Raw genomic sequence first — 19485 nt, 5'->3', positions numbered from 1 at the left:
TTCGCGCTCCCCCCCCCCCCCCCACGCGCTGATAGTGTTATATTGTTCGCAGGTGCGGTTCACAGTATTTTAACGCAACTCACGCTCTCGTTTCGCCCATTACGACCACGAGCGACCGACATAAAGCATATCGCGCCGCACCCCCGTATGTACATTTCTCGTAACCGCCCACTCTCGCCACGCCCCAAGTGCCGGGCCCATCCACAACGATATGCAGTTTAAAACTACAGTGTTTCATTCAGTGAGCCTGCACGCGACAGCAGGAGCCGCCGACACTCCCGTGCTGGAGGACCGGCCGACACACGCGGTCGGGAACGGACAGCGTCCTTCTTCCGGTGAGGAGCGCAGACGAGGCAAGGTTCTCTGTCTACCGCAGAACCGCTCAGTGCTGCTATCTGGGCTCCCAGATCGCGAGAGTCGCGCTCGTGCCGCATGCATCCCAGTTGGCCCGCATCCGCTGCGTCTCCTCCCCAGCTCGCAGTGCGGGAGCGTCTCAGCGGCGGGCGGCTATCCGGAGCCCGGCGGCCGCATCTCACGGCGCAGCCACCGCCTGGCAGCCGACTGCTCAGCCGCGCCGCAGGCGCGTTCACCGCCAGTGGCAGCGTTCGTCACTGCACTCCACTACCGGCACGGACCGGAGCAGGCCGACCTCCAGTGAAGCCCGCTGCCGCGGTCCAGCTCGGCACGCGCCGGCCCCGGCGCCAGGTGTCACGCCCGGTCGCCAGGTATCGCTTCGGGTCGCCGGACGCCGTGCAGGGTGCGGTCAGTTCTTCAGCGGGTCCAGGTCGTCCAGTGAGAAGTCGTCGTTGCCGATGGCCAGCCCCCGGCTGAAGCCAGCCTGAAACGAAAAAATATAAAATATATAAATATATAAAAATATATAAAAAGCATATGGCCTGTCGCGGTGCCATACGAACCACGACACCTTCGAAACATGCAAATGATTTATGCGTTTCACCCTTCCGTTTCGTACAATGATATGCGAACTGACTGACGTTACTCCCTTCAAGTTAATGCTGCTAAACACCCAGGCCCAGCTCGTCCCTCACTTGCACCCCGCTCAGCCCTCCCCTGAGTCACGTTCGTCCCTCACCCGAGCCAAGCTCTCCCCCACGCCAGCCATGGTCATGCCTCCCCGGTGCCTAGCTGCTCCCTCACCTCCATCTCGCTGATCCGCTTGTCCAGGATGCCGATGGCGTTCTCGATTTCACCCGGCGAGCCCTGGAAGCTGCCCATGCCGAACGGGTCGTCCCGGACGGGCGGCGGCAGCGGCGGCGGCGGACCGGTCGGAGCCGGCGGCGAGAACGGCTCCGCCCCGAACAAGTCCTTGGTCTCCGACGCCGGCGTGGGCCGCGGCGGCGGCGCTGAAACGTAATAGTACCGTGGCAGCGAGCATTCGGTCTGGCTGGGCTCCCATGCGGCTCAGCCCAGCTACCACTGCTGAGCTCACTCCACTGGCATGGCTTCAGTTTCAAGCTCTGGGTACGCTGTCACGAAACATCAACTGGCTAAATCGCAAAACGACGGTTCGGATAAAACAACAATGCGCGGCGCATACTATCGCACAAGCACACAGGTAACTAGTAAATCACAAGCTCTAAACCGTACTAACTCAGTGACGAACGTTAACCGAGGCGTTGGCATCAAGAGCACCGTAGTCGCGATGTGTCTCCGTTACCACCGGCGTGCCGCGTGGTAGGTGCCGGGTATTCTGGAACTCACAGATAGCAGGCGGCGGCGGCGAGTGGCCGTTTTGTCCTCCGTTGGTCGGCTCCACCAGGTCCTCAAATAGTAGACCCTCCAGCTTGGTACCCACCGCTGGGGCGTTGTCATTGTCGTCAAAGTCCCTGAAAGGAAACGAAGCCTGGGGTCAGGCTCGGAAGGTCACTACAAGGCTCGAAAGGCTCAAAAGTCGTAAAAAACTCGGAAGGGAACTGAAATGCCGGGAAGGTCACTGGAAGGCTCGAAAGGTCAGAAAAAGGCTTGGAAGACCCAGAAGGTCAGTGAAAAGCTCGGAAGAGAAGGGGGCCCCGGGTAGGTTTGGAAGGTTACTGAAAGGCTCGGAAGGCTCGGAAGGTCGCTGGAAGACCCGGAAGACTGGGAAGGTCACAGGCAGGCTCGAAAGGTCACTGGAAGGTTTGATGTCACTGGGAGGCTCGGAACCCTGGTACTGTTACTGACCATACCACGTCACGCGCCGGGATCGTCTTTTCCCAGCTGAGCCCACATGGTCGGCTGCCGGATCTCACCCGATCAGGTCGGTGGTCTCGGTGTTCCTGGGCGGCACTGGCGGCGGGGCTGGGGAGCCGCTGCCGCTGCTGTTGCCGCTGCTGCTGCTGCTGCTGCTGTCTGTGCCGTTGGTCAGCGACTTGTGGTCGCCGTTCTGCGTCGCGGTAGGCGGCGAGACGTCCAGCAGGCTCAGGATCTGGGAAGGCCGAGGACTGTCAACTTTCCTCAGGCCCAACCATGCCTGGCGTGCCGAGACCTAGAACAAAACACGGGGCGGACCGCAGCTGAGCCGACTGACCAAGACCACCGCAAAACAACAGCACTATACCAAACTTCCAGAGCTGTTCATGCGTGGGTGTCGGTAGAATGCATCTTCTAAGAACGATAGCAGCAGGTGATTCTTGTATTCAACAATGTGGGTGCACGTTGCATCACACGCGCGTGTTCGAGAACGCATGGCGTTGTGTTTAATTGTTTTTGTTAATGCTTCCCACTGCACATCCGCACTTCGATGTTGGCTGTCCGGACGTTCCCGACGACATATGGATATTGTGGTGCACCGAGGATGCATGGACTGAGAGCTTAACTACCGCAGATCAAGACTGGGCGAGCTGCATATTTTAAGTTACAACTCTTCGCCATGGCTGATTCGGGGCGCTCTTCCTCCCATGTCAAGACCAGCGCTGGAGTCCGGGAGCACCCGATCCCCTTGTCTTAATATGTCAAGTTAATGCCCTCTCTGCGCAGAGTTGTGGGAAGTTCGGTGCAAGGCTGAAACCTGACGAAACATTGCACCAGGAAGATGTCACGCTCGTGCAGGGATTGGCATCAAGCGATGCGGGGACAGATGGACTGGACGAAGGGTTAGTGGTCATCCCCTCTGGGCTGCACCTCATTTGTCTTCATTACTGCTTCACCTCACCAAGCCGGCCCAAGTTTTCTACAGTTTTTGACATCTTAACTCTCAAAGACCGGACGCCAGACCTGCATTTGCAGAGCCAGACCATTTTTCCTGCCCGCAAGCGGCCAGTTTTCCTCTGCCCCTCCCTCAGCTGCAGGTCGGTCCGGCCGTGAGACCCCTGCCGGGCGGCGCAGTCAGCAGCCAGTGCGCTGATCTCGGCACAGACACCGGCGGCCGCCTCCTGCCACTCTCTTAATCCAACCGGTTCCACCGCCACCTCCCGCCCCAGCCGCGTCTTGCCGCGGCCAAGGTCTGTTTACATCGCGCCCAGCGCCGCCTGCCGCTGGCAGCTGTGACGTGACGGCGGCGATCACGTGCGGGCATCGTGAGCCGCTCTGCGGCTGCGCGCGTGACGTCAGGAGGAGATTGGTGGCCGCTGGCAGGCGCTAGGAAGGCTATAGGGGATTAGCGGTAGACGGGTCTGAGGAGGAGACCACCACGGGCACTGGTTGTGGCGAAGGGCGTTCAAGAAACGGAACGGCCGGACGGAATGCACTGAAGAGGCAGAAACCAACGGTCGGGGACGTGACCTTCCATAGACACTGAGGTGACAAAAAGACTAGTGGCGAGAACTGAGCCCATAGAAAACTAATGTTCCAGCACCAACACATCTATCAAGATTCCACTCTACAGGCGTCCAACCCAGCCCTCGGACAGCGACAGCGTCAGGCTCGGACAGCTGGCATACGTTCCGCTGGCATTCCTCCATACCTCCAGCCCTGCGTTGGCCCATCCTCCCGCCGGTCCCACCAGCCCTGCGTCGGCCCATCCTTCCGCCGGTCCCTCCAGCCCTGCGTCGGCCTGTCCCTGCCGCCGGTCCCACCAGCCCCGAGTCGGCCCACCCTCCCGCCGGTCCCTCCAGTCCTGAGTAGACCCATTCTTCCCGCCGGTTCCTCCAGCCCCGAGTCGGTCCATCCTCCCGCCAGTCCCATCAGCCCTGCGTCGGCCCATCCTTCCCGCAGGTCCCTCCAGCCCTGCGTCGGCCCATCTTTCTCGCCGGTCCAACCAGCCCTGCGTCGGCCCATCCTCCCGCCGGTTCCACCATTCCTGAGTCGGCACATCCCTCCCGCAGGTCCCACCAGCCGGTTCAGCCCTTTCCTCTCGCCGTCTACGATCTACGTGGCGTTCTACATCGTATCTACATCACAACTTTTCCTTTGCCCGAACATTTCACCCGTATCTTCATCTAAAACGCTTGGCGTGGTGGAAGCACGCCTGTTTCTGGTGCTAGCATTTCATTTCAGGTTGGATTCGAAGTATTAGGCGGTAAAGTTTCCTCAATTACTTGACCCGCAAAGCAGGTTTCCAACTCTTTTCTTTTTTCTCAACACTTTTCTCACAAGAAACAACACTGATTATTGCAATCACTGCTGGATTTTCCTTTGTTGATGCATGTACGCCTGGTAGCATGGACTGCCCTCCTCTCCCATTCCCCCTCCCCCTCCCCCCAGGACAAAACACCACCTTAGCATGGGCGGCTCCCGCAATCATCAAGAAACAAAGATATTCTGGCCATAATGATTTTTTCCAATTTTTATCCTTTCCAAAAGAGAAACTGCAGTCCAAGGAAGCCCGCAGGGTTGTCCTTCAACAGGTGCAAGCAGCTTGTAGCCCTACTGGCCCGTCTATCGTCCCCCCCCCCCCCCCCCACAGAGCCGCGGCCGGTCTCTCCGCAGTCCCGTGGCCACCACTGACCAAGTTCTTTCTGCAGTACTCCTGGACGGCGGCGGGTCCGGCCAGCTCGGCCACGGCCTTCAGTCGCCGTCGCAGCTCGTCAGCCTCGGACTGCACCAGCGCCAGCCGCTTCTGCAGGATCATCATCTGCTTCTTGTTCTCCAGGTCGCGGCCGGATGTGTCCAGGAACTGGCGGTAGGCCAGGTCGAACGCCTGCCCGATGGTCAACGTGATCTCCTCCGCCTGAGGGCACGCGGACATCACAGAGGTCAGACCGGCGGCCGGTGGCCACGCCCCGGGGTCCGCGTACCATGGGATTCTCGAGATACGGCTTCAAACCGCGTCCATCGGCTGGGAGTCAGGTCAGATCGCGTTGCGTATGACATAATTAACAAGCAAACGACGGGGCACATGTGCTAACCATCACATCCATGCTCGTGGCCGTTTCGTGCACGAGGCCAGCGAGGCTGACTTGCCGCGCGTCTGCCGCAGCTCAGGCTGGCTGCCCCCGCAACGTCCGGTCAGCAAGGAAATCTGCAAGTCAGCCAGTTGCAATATGGCTACCCGGCCGACAGCGTGCATTGTGAAACAGCCGGCCGGAAAAACAAACGTAACAAACGCGGACGTTGTGGGGCCGATGTTCACCCCATTCGACGCCCGCGTGACAAACAATACTTGTGTTCTGTCCGCAGGGCGATAACATCACCATATCTAAAGAGATGTGGTGTACCACTGCAACGCTCATTTGTCCACTTCACCATTCGCCCTCCCACGTGACCGTGGAATGGAGAGGGGGTGGGGAGGGGGCACCCAGCCGAACAATGAAGGGGACTGAATCCAACCAGAGGACGTCCGCATGCGTGTGACGGCCGTTTCAGTGTCAGCCAGCAGTGGGACCACATACACAGAGATGCGAGGCTACTGCAGTGTAAACTAAACGGCGATGAAACACGACTCAGCCGACTGCTCGGCTGTAGCCCGTGGCAGGACTAAGACAACTCTCCGGTCCGTGTGTGGCGGGCCTGTGACAGAACTGAAACAACTCTCCGGTCCGTGCGTGGCGGGCCTGTGACAGAACTGAAACAACTCTCGGTCCGTGTGTGGCAGGCCTGTGACAAAACTGAAACAACTCAAAACGCTGGACCGTTTTTGACGCCGATTTCGCCGCGGTACCGCACGCCGACACTGCCGACTTTCAGATCCTGATCTGCGCGCCGGCCCGTGCGCAGTGCGCGGCGCCGGAGAGTCGGCGCGCACCTATTAGCCGTATGCAAATACCAACCTCTCCAGGCGGGCATATTCACTGGTCACGAAATCAGCCGTAGGTTTTTGCCAGGTACGCCGCTCAAAAGCCGCCGAACGCAAAAAGGCAGATACACTGGCGTATCTGACGAAGACAGATATGTGATCGCGGGGAATTTTTGCACGACCTGCCGAGGAACAGCCGACCAAGAACCGCGTGACCTTGGCGCCCAGTCATGGTGTGAATGCGTCAACCGAAGGCGTGCAGATGGATGTTTGCGAACAAATGAGCCATCGTACGACCCCATAAAACGTATGACTCCATGACCCCATACAGGACCCCATATGAAGCCCATAGCTAACTGGCCGAGAAGTAGCAACTATCTGTTGTTCTCTGCCCAACAGGCCGAGAACAATGCAGCGTCAAAGGTCTGTCGTTGCTCCCCTTTACGATGCGTAAATCCAGGCGCGTTACGTGACGTACCGCCCGAAACGGCAGCGTTCAACATTTGACCATTGGGTACAGTCTCCGCGTCTGTGGACGACGCGAGTCTTGACCTCTGGCCACATGCCGACAGACCGCTGGACGGACAGGTCAACACGCGTGTCTGTCACTGGAGCAGGCGATACCAACATGAACGACCGGACGCTCGGACACGTGGCGGCCATCGGCACGTGTCAACCATTGACCGTGATCGTCCACCGCGTGAGGCAGGTCAGAGTCGCCCGAGTCGGGCCCGAGCGATCGGCGCGTCGGGAGACTGGCGCTCAGTTCCAGTCAAGGCCGGGTGTCCCGGTCTCCGAGTCCGATGGCCATCTTCCGGTGACGTCGTGAACAGTCAGTCACGCGCCATGGCTGCCGAGGCCAGCCGAACCCCACCCACATTTTCCCGTTGCCGGCCCCGCAGCTGCTGCTCGGCCTAACTGCAGCTCGGTGGTGACACTCGGTCGGGGACTGCCCACAGTTCGTCCGGCCCCAGGCCGCTCCCAGAGTAGGTCCGGTGCGCTGCAGAGCCACAGCAGTCCCACAAAGGCGTCACCGGCCGGCCGGGCGTCGCTCGTTGTGGGGCGCCGCGGCCGGCCTGGCTGGGCGTGTCGCGAGGCTGGGGCGGCAGCCTTTCACCACGGCCGGAAAACCTGGCGCTGGCCGTTGGCGACCGTGTCCAGCGGCATGTTGTCCGGCCGCGCTCTGAACACGGACCGCCGCTGCTCGGCCGAGCTCTGAACACGGACCGCCGCTGTTCGGCTGAGTTCTGAACATGGACCGCTGATGTTCGGCCGAGCTCTGAACACGGACCGCCGCTGTCCGGACGAGCTCTGAACACGGACCGCTGACGTTCGGCCGAGCTCTGAACACGGACCGCCGCTGTTCGGCTGAGTTCTGAACACAGACCGCTGCTGTCCGGCCGAGCTCTGAACACGGACCGCCGCTGTTCGGCCGAGCTCTGAACACGGACCGCTGATGTTCGGCCGAGCTCTGAACACGGACCGCCGCCGTCCGGCCGCGCCCTGAACACGGACCGCCGCTGTTCGGCCGAGCTCTGAACACGGACCGATGCTGTTCGGCCGAGCTCTGAACACAGACCGCTGCTGTCCGGTCGAGCTCTGAGCACAGCCCGCTGCTGTCCGGTCGACCTCTGAACACAGACCGCTGCTGTCCGGTCGACCTCTGAGAACAGCCCGCTGCTGTCCGTCCGACCTCTGAACACAGACCGCTGCTGCCACTCTTCCTCCGGCGATCGGCGCCTGAGGTAACTCTGCAGTCAGCCCTGGCTGCACAACGACCGCATCATCCTCCGGAGACTTGATGCGTAAAAAACCACCTTTCTCGGACAACATTTGGAACTTCTGTGTACCGCCTCTTGCGCTGCTCTCTAGAGTGTTGTCCAGGTAATCTGACTTTCCCTCCTTTCATCACCCCGTGACCTCTTTTCAACCGCTTCCTAACCTCTCCAGGTTCGTCATCACCAGTCTAAGTCCCGCTTATGCTGGCTCGCTGGTGCTGGCCCGCCGGTGTTGGTGTTGGACAGCTGGTGCTTGTGATGATCTACTGGTACTGGCGTTGGTACCCAACTTGTGTCTTCTGGTTCCCCTTTTGACCCTGTTGTTTTGCTGGCTGCGCCGTTGGCGTCGCGCTGCCGGCGCTGCTCCGAGAGCGCGGCTAATATTACAGCGCCCACCGCTGCACGCAACAGACACCATTACGACGCACTTTCACAGCCGCGCGGCGGAGCTGCCGGTGGGCGCGCGCGTGCCGCGGAATTCCTGTGGCGCCAGCTGACCTTGGAGGACAGGGCGCCGCTGCGTAGGCCGGCAGGAGGGAGGACACGTGGACCGGACGTGGCCGACTGCCGCCTCGCCTTGACTGCTCACACTGCCGGCCCGGCCCGACGTCGGCCCTTCCGATCGCACCGAATCGAATCTGAGCTCTGTTTGGGCGCCGCTGGTTACATGCATTCTTCAGCGGAAAGTGGACACTGTGAGGTCGCGCAAATCTCGCCTTTTCCGGAGGCGCGTAGACCATTCAGCGGGGCACTTAAACCAGTCCAAGACATCATAATCCGCACACCACGTGGTATCGACTCGATATGTCGTTACGCGCTAACAACCGACAAGTGGAAAACGCCGCGGGCCAAAATCCAGCAGCCCGCAAACGCGATGCCGATGTCCCTGCGGATCGCCGTGGTACAAGGACGAAGTGTTCAAAAGACGACCAGTGGCAGGACCATAAGTTCATGCAAATATGGACCACCTGAAAGAAAATGCACTCGGCCTAATCATAACCTCTTGCCAGTTGGCAGAGTCCAGGCTCAAATCCGATGCATGCTAGTTGTCACATTCCCAGGATCAGCTGCAAATGCTCACGATATCCGCTGTAGTCTAGAACCCACGAACCGCACAAAATATTCCACACAGTCTCACCAATTTATCGCTGACAAAGACGAAGCAGGAGTGCACTTCCTTATCGGCTTCCTTGGCGATGAAGCTGAAGAACTTCTTCTCACCCTTGTCATCAGCGCAATATGATATCCTGTGCAGTGGATATTGATACAGGATCTCCTGCAACGTGACATGATTGTGATGTCTGGGGTTCTACCATCAAAGCCCGACCAGAGTCCAACGCGTAAAGCGAATGCTTTCCAGACGTTGAAATCGTAACGTAAGATAAGAATGAAACGGGTAGTTTTGAGTGTCACACCATCACACAGTTGGTGGTGTTGGAAACTTTGAATGTGATGACATGATTTTCCCATGCAAAGCCCTAAAATGTGCAGCTAAATTTGTCGCCACTCACCTTCGACTTGGGCTCCTGTATTGCAACACCATTGATGGATATCGTGAGCTCTCGCTTGGGAAGCTTCGAACACTCTGACTTCTTGATCTCCTGCCCAAACTGCAGCTTGCGGATCCCTTCCTTGACCACCTCTATGCCCTTCGGCTGGTCCACTTCCGTCCTCCCAAGAAACTGAAACAGGCGCGTGAACATGACCATGACGAGACGGAGCAATTGCGGAGAAACCAGCGTTACGCGTCGCCGCAGAAGCCACGGGTGATAAAGCCGATAACATTTGATAGCGTGAAACATTGTGAACGTTATCTGCCATACAGAGTGCCTCAACGATGGAAAAACGAGTAAATCACGAAGAACAGGAGCGGAAGGAATATTGACCCACTCCTTTACACATCTGCGTCCCCTCAGCCCGCTGGGCAGAGTCGGAGGTACCCGTCTCCGTCCAATGGCTGGCCAGGTGCTGCGTGGTGATGACGTCACCGCGGTGATGCCCAGCTCTCCTGCATCACGGTACGGGGCCGGCCGACAGTGAAAGTTCACCCGAAAAACTGTCGCCCGACACGGCACGCATGGGACGAGGTTGGGGGGGGGGGGGGCGACGGTCGGCCCCGGTCCATAGACAGGTGCGGGGGGGGGGGGCATCAGCTCGTACGCCGATGCTGTGACGGGCTGGCGAGAACCGAGCATGGCCTAGTGCTGCGACAGTCAACATACGGCCCGAGGCGTGCCGGCTCTCCAAGCGTTGGCCGTGGTGCAAGGGTCAAATGGAGTGTTTCGCTTCTCGCCCTCCTCCAGTTTCGCCTCTTGCGTAACCCGTTTCATTTTTGTCTTGAGACTGATGGTTGCGAGACTTCGGCATGTACCGAAGGCACACTGATGCGGAGTCTGCTAGCACCAGCGCCAATTGATTCGGCAATCCTCGTCACCCAGCCGGAACCTTCGCCGACGTCGGCTCCATGTCTGAGCGTCCGTTTTAGCCACTCCTGATGACCAGCAGGGACCCCTCCCCCTCCCTCTCCCAACGAGACCCTGTACGGGTATCGCCCGACATTCCAGCATCCGGGATCAGCGTGGGCCTCCCGGGCGCCGACTTCCGAGTACGGGTCACGGCTTGAGTCCGAGGCACCGACGTCCACCGACCCAAACAGACCGCGCCGCCACGTCACCGCCAGGACGCCCCCGGGCCGCCGGGTTCAACCCGTCCGGCCGCGGCCGACGGCGCCAGGCACGAACCCAAACAACGCGCCACGCGCGCGCGCCGGTGGCGCAACAGGCCCTGCCGGACATCTGCGCCGGTTACGTCGCCGCTCGGAGGCCCTGGACGGGCGCGCGGCACGCGGTCGCGGTGAAAGGCAGCGGCACGCACTAGCGCGCGCGCCATGCGGGCAGCGCTGGCCGCGCGTCCTCTCACGCGTCACGCACGCGGTCAGGCCTGGGTCTCAAGTTCCCTCCCCACTGCCGACGCTCGACGCCTGCAGACACCCGGCCTCGCTGACCGACAGCTCTGTTCAGACGGATGGTGTCAACAGCAGACTGTTCAGACGGATGGTGTCAATAGCAGACTGTTCAGACGGATGGTGTCAATACCAGACTGTTTCAGGTAGGGGACAAAGCACGAATGTGTGCAACAAAGAAGGGTCTTTGTAGATTTCTTTGTGTTTATCTCACTCAGTGGGGGCGTGAACCTCGCTGCGTTCCAGGAAATGTTTATCTTGCTGAATGGTGCATTCGCCTTTACTGCACACTGTCACTCGTGTATTTCACCCGAATGAGACCGTCACGATACTTCCAGGGTCACAGTTTTGATACCGCTCTTTAACTGCGTCGCTGTACGGCATGTGACGCCACTGAGAGGTCTGTGACCCACTGAGCGGTCTGGCACGCCATGCACCACACTTCTAATGACGCTGTAAAATGGTGTACGACCTGAGAGATCAAGCCTTTCAATTTCCTCCAGCGGGGGGATGGGGCCGCGTGTATCCCACCGATGAAATACGCGGCCTCATCAGCGAGCAGCCTTACACGCATCACAGTAAAGCCCGCAGGGGTCGCTGTTGAAGGAATCTCAGGAAAGAATAAGAGCATTGGCAGGGACCGACACCAAATTGTTCATTTTATGTCAAATGTATTGGAGTAACAGCAAATGAATACAATATTGATATCACGGTATCCTTATATATCCCAATAAGACCGCGTGTAGCCAGAGCTACTCTATGAGCTAAATATAAATATACAGGAGTGTACGTGCGATAGTTTGCTCTTGGTTGAGTGACTGCGCACACAGAAGATTTGTTCTGAACCAAATATGTCCAAAGTCGCCGCATCCATATCTGATTCACAGTTTCACGTATTTCGTTCTGACACGAGTCCTCTGTTTATGCTTCAGTGACAGTCCCGCCTTTGACACCACTACTTCTTTTTAACGCTTTGTAAGGTAGATTACAGAGTGGCAACATCTCAGCTGTTGTTCGAGCTTTCTGGTGTTTAAAAACTGCCTATAGAAACAGTTACTTTCCACTCATTCCAGGACAAATGTAATTGGGAAACTCATCTGACAGGTCCTGTACTCCTTTACGAATAAATATGAACGCCCTTTCCCACCAGGAAGTACGTTATTTGCCTAAACTCGCAAAACAAGCTTGAAACTGTGAGGACTAGCTAACGCATAACTCATGGCTATTATTGTCATACCATACCACACAGAGTCAACCGCAAGGAGCAAATCGGCATGGGCTCGCCCAACAGCCAAAACAGGGGCGCGATGCGGAAGACGATTGGCCGGTGCCAACAGCACGAATGCCCGGCCAACAGCACCAAAATTCAACATAGCACCATGGTGTTGCATGGAGCGAGCGCCATAAAAAAATACATCCGTCCCCAGTAATACAGGGGTGGCAGGGCTGCGGACGGTGCGCGTGACGTGGCCGCCGTTTGCCTCTGGGGTCAGCTGCGCAGCGGCGACACGACGCCGCCGCATCGTCCGCCATCGTCCGCCATCGTCCGCCAGCACTTGGCTGGATAGCGCTCTGAGTAACCATCCCGCCGTCTCCGGCGACATTTTCTCAAGCCGCAAGTTACATTATGTAGTCTGTTGCACACTAGCCAGAGACGGTTGCTGTGGCCCAGCGTGTCCGGCCTCCAGCGGCCTGTTGGCGCAGGACTGTGGCCCAGCGCGTCCGGCCTCCAGCGGCCTGTTGGCGCAGGACTGTGGCCCAGCGTGTCCGGCCTCCAGCGGCCTGTTGGCGCAGGACTGTGGCCCAGCGCGTCCGGCCTCCAGCGGCCTGTTGGCGCAGGACTGTGGCCCAGCGTGTCCGGCCTCCAGCGGCCTGTTGGCGCAGGACTCGCGCTTGCGGAGCTCAATCCCTATACACTTATAGCGGCTTATGTAAATGTTCGGGTAGAGCTGCGTGTTCCCCTTGCTTTTGTAGGCGTTTTCGTATGCATCGCCTTTTACCAGGTTGTTTACGACACACGCTACGGTTCTTTTATATCTATGGTCCACAACACATCGGGCGTCACGTCATCAGCACTTGGAGCTCTCAGACACCCAAACCATCACATTACCCCGGTGGCTCACCTTGACCAGGTAGGCGATATGACCCGTTTTCATGGCGTCTGCCGGGTGAATCCATGGCGGTTTGGTGTTGCCGTCTGCAAGAGAGAATGGCCGGTGTTAGAGGGGCTGACACCGGCGGCGGGAGACGGCCGGAGATGGCTGGAGATGGCGGGAGACTGCCGGAGATGGCCGGAGATGGCCGGAGATGGCGGGAGACTGCCGGAGATGGCTCCATCCGGGCTCAGCGGCGGTGTATGCGGGGCACCAGGCACCGGCCGCGGGCGCGTGGTAGGGGGATGCGGGGGATGCAGGGGGATGTAGGGGGATGGAGGGTGTGGGGCACAGGTCATGCAGCGATTTAGGTCCAGTCCGGGACTACGGTGCTGCATGGAAACCCGCCTAATCAAATAATTTGCAAGGATAACTGTGCAAAAATTGTGTCTCTGTCTCTGAAAATGCATGAAGCTGCAACCATTGAATCGAAAGGTATTGGATTAGTATTACTAATCCATCCTAAGTGTTCCCGGTTATGCCAGACCTCCCCAGTTGGCGAGCACCAGCCTGGCCTGCGGTCCGGTTCGCACCTAGCTCGACAGCCAGTAGGTCCATCCCACCTATCGGCGCTGCGAAAATCGGGTTCATGGAGCGGGTTTAGTAAGCTATCTTCAAAAGCTTTATAAATATCCTTTTGTCTACACGGCCATCGGTGGCTCGCTTTACGATAATGCAAGAATAGAAAGGCCAGTAGCCAGTGTACTATGACAGCATGCGTATGACGCAAAGGTGTGCGTGTGCGCAATCAGTTCCTGCTAAGATTTTTCAACGTCAGCGACCCTGAAAACCCAGAAGACCCTGAAGGCCCTGGTGAGAAGTTCTGAAAACAAAATCCACATTCCGAAACATAGACTGTTCTTTCCCGGTCAGCGAAGCTGTTTTTGGCGTTTGGAATCAGCTGAGAAGATGTCCTGGCTGACCTCTGGAGCCGCCGTTGGCTCCGTGCGGCCGCGGGTCACGCCGTGCCGGGCGCGGCGCTGCCGGGTGTGACGCCTGGCGGGCGCGTGAGGCGTGACAGGCCGGCGCGGCGTGACGGCGCGGCCGCTCTGGCGACGCTGACGCCGCATGAAGTCAGAGGTCGGGACCCGCCCGGTCGCCAGACTACTTCCCGTCCAAGGGAAACCCACGCTCTCTAACGTGGCGGGGATCAACCCACGCTCTGGAACGTCTCGCCGGCCGTGACGTCATCACAGCTCCATGAAAGTTGGGCACTTGGGGTCATGACACATGCAAGACCACATGTATCCACTACAACCGTCGTGCTCCGGATACAGGATCGTATTTCTCTGACCTATAGTTGAAGGTACATTGACGGTACATTTACGTTCTGGCCGTCCGAAGAAGGAGGTCTCTGAACAACGGCTTCGCACCGGGTTCATGACCTCCTGTTTTGGGCCTCCTGATCAGTCACGGCGGGCAGCATATTTAGACCACTGGGCAGCCCCGAATACGCGCTCAGTGTTGGCGCGACCCACTTGTTTAAGGCAATGTTTTACTTTTACGCACAAACGCGCGCGTACACACAAAACTACCGCAGTGGAACAAAAAGGTACCCTGGCTATGATGTACTCCTGGCCCCTGCATATTTAAGTGAGGAGCTGTTCCTGTTTTCAGCAGTGGCCTTCGCACGGGAGGATGTGCGCTAGAGAAAGAATCGTGGCCAAACACTTGAAAGGCGTCCCTCTGATGACCACCGATATTTACCTTCATTTGTGTGCTGGGGATGTTTCAAAACCCAGCATAGCTTGCATTTTACCAGCCTCGTCAAATCTCTCCCGTCTCATGCCTTGAGCAACGGTAGCAGATGAAGACAGTGCCAGGTGCAGGGACCAGGACTAGGACCAAGACCAGGATCAGGACAAGGAAGCGAGTCAGGGCTGGGCGTGGATGGGGACGCGAGGCTTGCAGGAGCCGGCGGACGGCCGGGACATCCTGGACTCCAGCTTCAGCCGGGGCTCCGGACTTCAGTATCAACCGGATACTCCAGCATCAGCCGGACTCCAACGTCAGCCGGGACCCCAGCATCAGCCGGGACTCCAGCGTCTGGTGGATCTCCAGTATCAGCCGGGATTCCAGAGTCAGTCAGGATTCCAGCATCAGTCGGGACTCCAGCATCAGTCGGGACTCAAGCATCAGTCGGGACTCCAGCATCAGTCGGGACTCCAGCATCAGTCGGGACTCCAGCATCAGTCGGGACTCCAGCGTCAGCCGGGACTCCAGCGTCAGCCGGGTCTCTGGCCGGGCGCCGGCGGACGGCCCTGGCGCCGCACCCTGTGCGTGGCTACCGCCGACTGGCCTTCGGCAGAGATTGTCTCACGATAGTCCACAGTTGCCGTTTGGACATGGTCATAGATAAGTTGGGACAAGGTGCCAGCTAAGCCGATACCTTTGGCACTGTGTGGTACCGCTAGCGCAGCGACGTAGCTTTTCGGCAACGGATACTGATCACTGGGCATTGTTGCTTGGCTACCGCCGGACTAAACACAGGAAGTGTTTGCGAGCAAGTGGTGTACACCTAGATCTATCGGTTGCAAAGACGTCACGGACGCAGTGCAATCAACCGGTTGAATTAATTCACTTGATTTCTGCAGTCTTGCCTCAAACACGAGTGCACTGGCAACCGACCAGAGCGTCCTCGCGTCAAAAGGCTCTTGGCACCCTCTGCCCACTGCTCTCCTCGACGAAGTCGTAAGATGGAGGCTCAACCAAGACGTCAGAGTAATTCTTGAAACACGATCGACCGTGGAAGCAGTACAGCACCTCCATACGGCGCGACATTGCGATATCCGTAACGGAGCGAGCTTGACGCTTGACATGCATTCCACTTCAAAGAGTGTGATCCATTTAATTCCAAACGTGACGACATACCCAGCTCCCTGCAGCACACACGGCGCCAGCTCGCCGATGGCGTTCGGTGACGGTCGTTAGCATTCGGTGGCGTTCGGTAGCGTTCGGTGGCGTTGGGAAGCGTTCGGTGGCGTTCGGTAGCGTTCGGAAGCGTTCGTTAGCGTTCGTTAGCGTTCGGTGGCGTTCGGTGGCGTTCGGTGGTGTTCGGTGGCTTTCGTTAGCGTTCGTTGGCGTTCGGTGGCTTTCAGTGGCCTGGTGGCAGTGTAGTACACCGTAGCGACCTCACAATATGTCCACATGTTCACACACATGTCCACATGTCACATGTCCCACAATAGAGTGTGCTCCCAGCCCGACCACTCCGTACGGACTCTGTGTCGGTAACTGACCACCCCGGCCGGCAGTCCGCCCCTCCAAACCAGCCCACTGTCGGTCGGTGACTGACCGCCATGGCCCATTGTCGGCAGGTTCAGACCGACCCGTTGTCTACAGGTAGCTGACAATCGTGGTCCGCTGTCGGTCGGCAACTAACCACCACGGCCCGTTGTCGGCCGGTACAGAGCGGTGCCGGACAGACGGGCCTCGGGCGGCGCGGCGCGCTCAGCCGGCGCCTGTCGCCCCCGGCCATAATCAGGTGACAAGCCGGCCGCGGCGACCGGTACACATGTGCGCGCGCGGCGGCCGTGACGTTCGGCCCCGGCGTTACGCGGCCGGCCCCGTTCCGCAGCTGTCGCGCGCTCGAGGGAGCCACCAGTAGAGGCGCTCGCCTGAGCCGACGCCTGCCGAGAGACACCGCTCGGAGCGTCAGCCCGCGCTCGTCCTCCGTCGAGGGGTACGAGCGCGAGCGACCGTCGAGAGGAGTCCCGAGCATACTGACCGACGGCGGAATGATAATCGGATGTCCACCGCCCACGGCCGTCAGCGGCAGGCCTGATGATGTCTTCGAAGCTACCTTCAGCCGGCACTGACGAGACGAGGAGGTGGTTCTGACTCTGGTATATAAACCCGGCGGTGCACAACTACTCTGTCCTTTATACCGTCTGGCGCCCAACTACCCTGGCCTTTACACCCGTCTGGCGCACAACGACCCTGGTCTTCACACCATCGCCCGAGGCACAACGAATTCCCTTCTACTGGTATCAGCCGTTAATCTCGTCGCGGAAGCGCAGCGAAGGTACCCACCTCAAGCTGGTGGCCCCTCGTAAAAGGAAAACGGCCATAATTAACACGATGCTGAGTGAGTGAGCGCATGTCCCTTGAAAGAACGCTAAAATTAAGCTAAAAACTGTGAGACGCATGAGTGATGATACCAGAACCAACAGCATAATGAGTGGCTTTGTTGACGATAGACATGACCATGAAAAAGTACCACGTTCGTCTGGACTAACATTCTCCAGAACAGGGACGCTGTTCTTTCACCGCGAGTCAAGGCTGTCTAGGAACCTCTCTCGTCTTTCTCTCTCTCCCTCTCCCTCTCTCCCTTTCTCTGTGCCATGCTCTCAGGCCGCAGCACGGTGTTAAAACGAGACCGGTAAAGCGGAGTGCAAAACGGTGCCGAGCATGACGGTAGCTCTAGGAAGCAGCCATCCCCGCGCCACGGCACACGGCCCGAGATGCACCAGTCGCGATCCGCCAGTGGCGTCAGCCGTGCCGCGGCGGCCGCCCGGCCAGCGGCGCAGGATTGGCCAGGTGAACGTGACCACCGGCCGGCACCGCTCCGGCGAGCTGGCGCCAGAGGATCGCCCTGTGGCCGGCTGCCAGCACCGAGCAAGGCCCGCCCACGGCCACGGCGGGCACGCGAAGCGAGCCTCATGGGCCCGGGCACGAATCGAGCCCCACGCCCATAGTGAGCCTCATGGGCCAGGCACGGATCGAGCCCCACCCACCTGGAGCGCGTCCAATGGGGGCAACACAAAAACAACTCAATGCGTGGAGAGTGAACATTTTAGGCTGGGACACATTTTACACGCCAGCCTAACGGACGGCGACACATTGTCAACAGTCCGCGGTGACAATGGACACCTGCTCGCCACGAGGGGCAGTGGCGGAGTGATTGGTCAAAGGCTGGAGTGCAGACAAGGACTGAGAACAACTGGCTTCGGCGGGCGGCGTTGGGATGCTGTGGATTTAGACGGCTCTGCTCCCTGACGAGAACGCCACACCAAAAGCAGCTGCTGAGACGGAGCGGTCTCTGAAGCCCTGCGCAGCGGCCGGAGCTGGCCTCCCTCCAGTTCAGCGGGGACACTATCTGAGCGGGATCGTGGAATGTGTGGGGCGTCTGGCTCCAGCTGCGTCACGGTGGCTTAGAAAATCCCAAAGACGTGTTAAGTGGTCGCTGCGATGTAACCAAGTGCCGCCACTAGAACAGGGGGTAGTTCTATACAGAAAGTGGACCAGTTATACGGGCACTGGATGAGTCAGACGAGACCTGCGTGACCTTGGCACACAACATGGGAGCCGGAGAGACGAGCATCACGGCATCCGGGGATAGACACAGGGCAACCACAGACATAGCCAAACCAGACATATAAGGCTGGAGACGGGAGGGCAGATGCTCAAAGACAAAGGCGATTTTACACGGATTGCAAGCATTCCAGAACGCAGCGACTGAACAATTAACAGACATCTGAAGTGGGGAAACGATATTCCTGCAATGGATACGCTCTCGCAGTTTGAAGGCTGTAATCCTAGTCGAGGTAAGCTCGGGTGATAGGTGGCGTCCCTAAATGGTTGCATGCTTACCCCGCAAGCCGACTGTCAACCTTACTAGAGTCTAGCGAGGAACGATGTGCGATGACCTTCCTGAATGGTCACGTACCCCTTCGCCACAAACTACCCGCACCAAATCCTGCGGCAGCCCACAACGGCTCTCTATCCCGCAGTGCAGTTGGCCCTCCAGTGTTACAAGGGCATGCGTCCTTCAGTGCGGGCCGTCCGCAACCTTGGCGCCTTTGTTTTGGGTCAGGGGAAGTTGCTCAAGGCTGCACACGCGACGCGACGCGGCCCGGACCCGGGCCCGGGAGCCCAGCTGTCCTTGCTAGTTCGTGACTAGGGCGGGGTGGCATCGGACACGGGATGGGCTGGGACCGGGAGCCCAGCTGTCCTCGTCAGCCAGTGACTGGGGCGGTGGCGCCGGGACCGGGAGCCCAGCTGTCCTTGCTGACTCGTGACTAGGGCGGGGTGGCATCGGACACGGGATGGGCCGGGCCCCGGAGAACGCTCCGGGCGACCGGAGAACGCTCCGGGCGACACTCACTCTGGTTGTTGCGCTGTAGCAGTTTGTTGTTTTGCGTCCATCGCAAGATGGCCGAGTTCCTCATGGTGGCGGTTGGTGGTGGCCGGAGGCGCTCTAACCCACTCTCTTCCCCTCTCTCTCTCCCTCACTCTCTGTCTCTCTTTTCTCTTCAGGTCACGGCTGAGACGGTGGTGAGCTGGCGGCGGCGAACACCGCTTCACATTCTCTGACGTGGCCACCTGGAATGAGCAGACGGGATGCCGTCAAACACACCGGTGTTCGGGTGCTCGTCAGCGGCGTCGGCAAGGCCGCCAAAGTATACAACGTCGTGCATAAAGCTTGTATAAAAATGCTGCTGGCCCATGCAACATAACTGCGTTGAGCTTTTATGGACA

General features: G+C 58.9%; 1 protein-coding gene across 3 annotated transcripts in view; it reads right to left on the bottom strand.

Moving 5' to 3' along the window:
* Positions 1-19485, bottom strand: part of LOC119098479 (PTB domain-containing engulfment adapter protein 1) — a 28996-nt gene continuing 9511 nt past the window's right edge. For all 3 annotated transcript variants that reach the window (XM_037221400.1, XM_037221401.1, XM_037221402.1), the window contains 9 exons: positions 19112-19329; positions 12976-13049; positions 9402-9572; positions 9029-9166; positions 4886-5107; positions 2250-2425; positions 1723-1847; positions 1159-1364; positions 1-838 (listed from right to left, as the gene is read on the bottom strand). In XM_037221400.1, coding sequence (XP_037077295.1) covers positions 764-838; positions 1159-1364; positions 1723-1847; positions 2250-2425; positions 4886-5107; positions 9029-9166; positions 9402-9572; positions 12976-13049; positions 19112-19175 — 1251 coding nt within the window. In that variant the 5' untranslated portion in view covers positions 19176-19329 and the 3' untranslated portion in view covers positions 1-763. The remainder of the gene's footprint in view (positions 839-1158; positions 1365-1722; positions 1848-2249; positions 2426-4885; positions 5108-9028; positions 9167-9401; positions 9573-12975; positions 13050-19111; positions 19330-19485) is intronic.

The sequence above is a fragment of the Pollicipes pollicipes genome, unplaced genomic scaffold (assembly GCF_011947565.3).
Source record: "Pollicipes pollicipes isolate AB1234 unplaced genomic scaffold, Ppol_2.1 Scaffold_4740;HRSCAF=5597_pilon_pilon_pilon, whole genome shotgun sequence".
NCBI lineage: Eukaryota > Metazoa > Arthropoda > Thecostraca > Pollicipedomorpha > Pollicipedidae > Pollicipes > Pollicipes pollicipes.
Note: the sequence above shows the minus strand (reverse complement) of the source record. Positions and strands in the feature narration are given on the sequence as shown.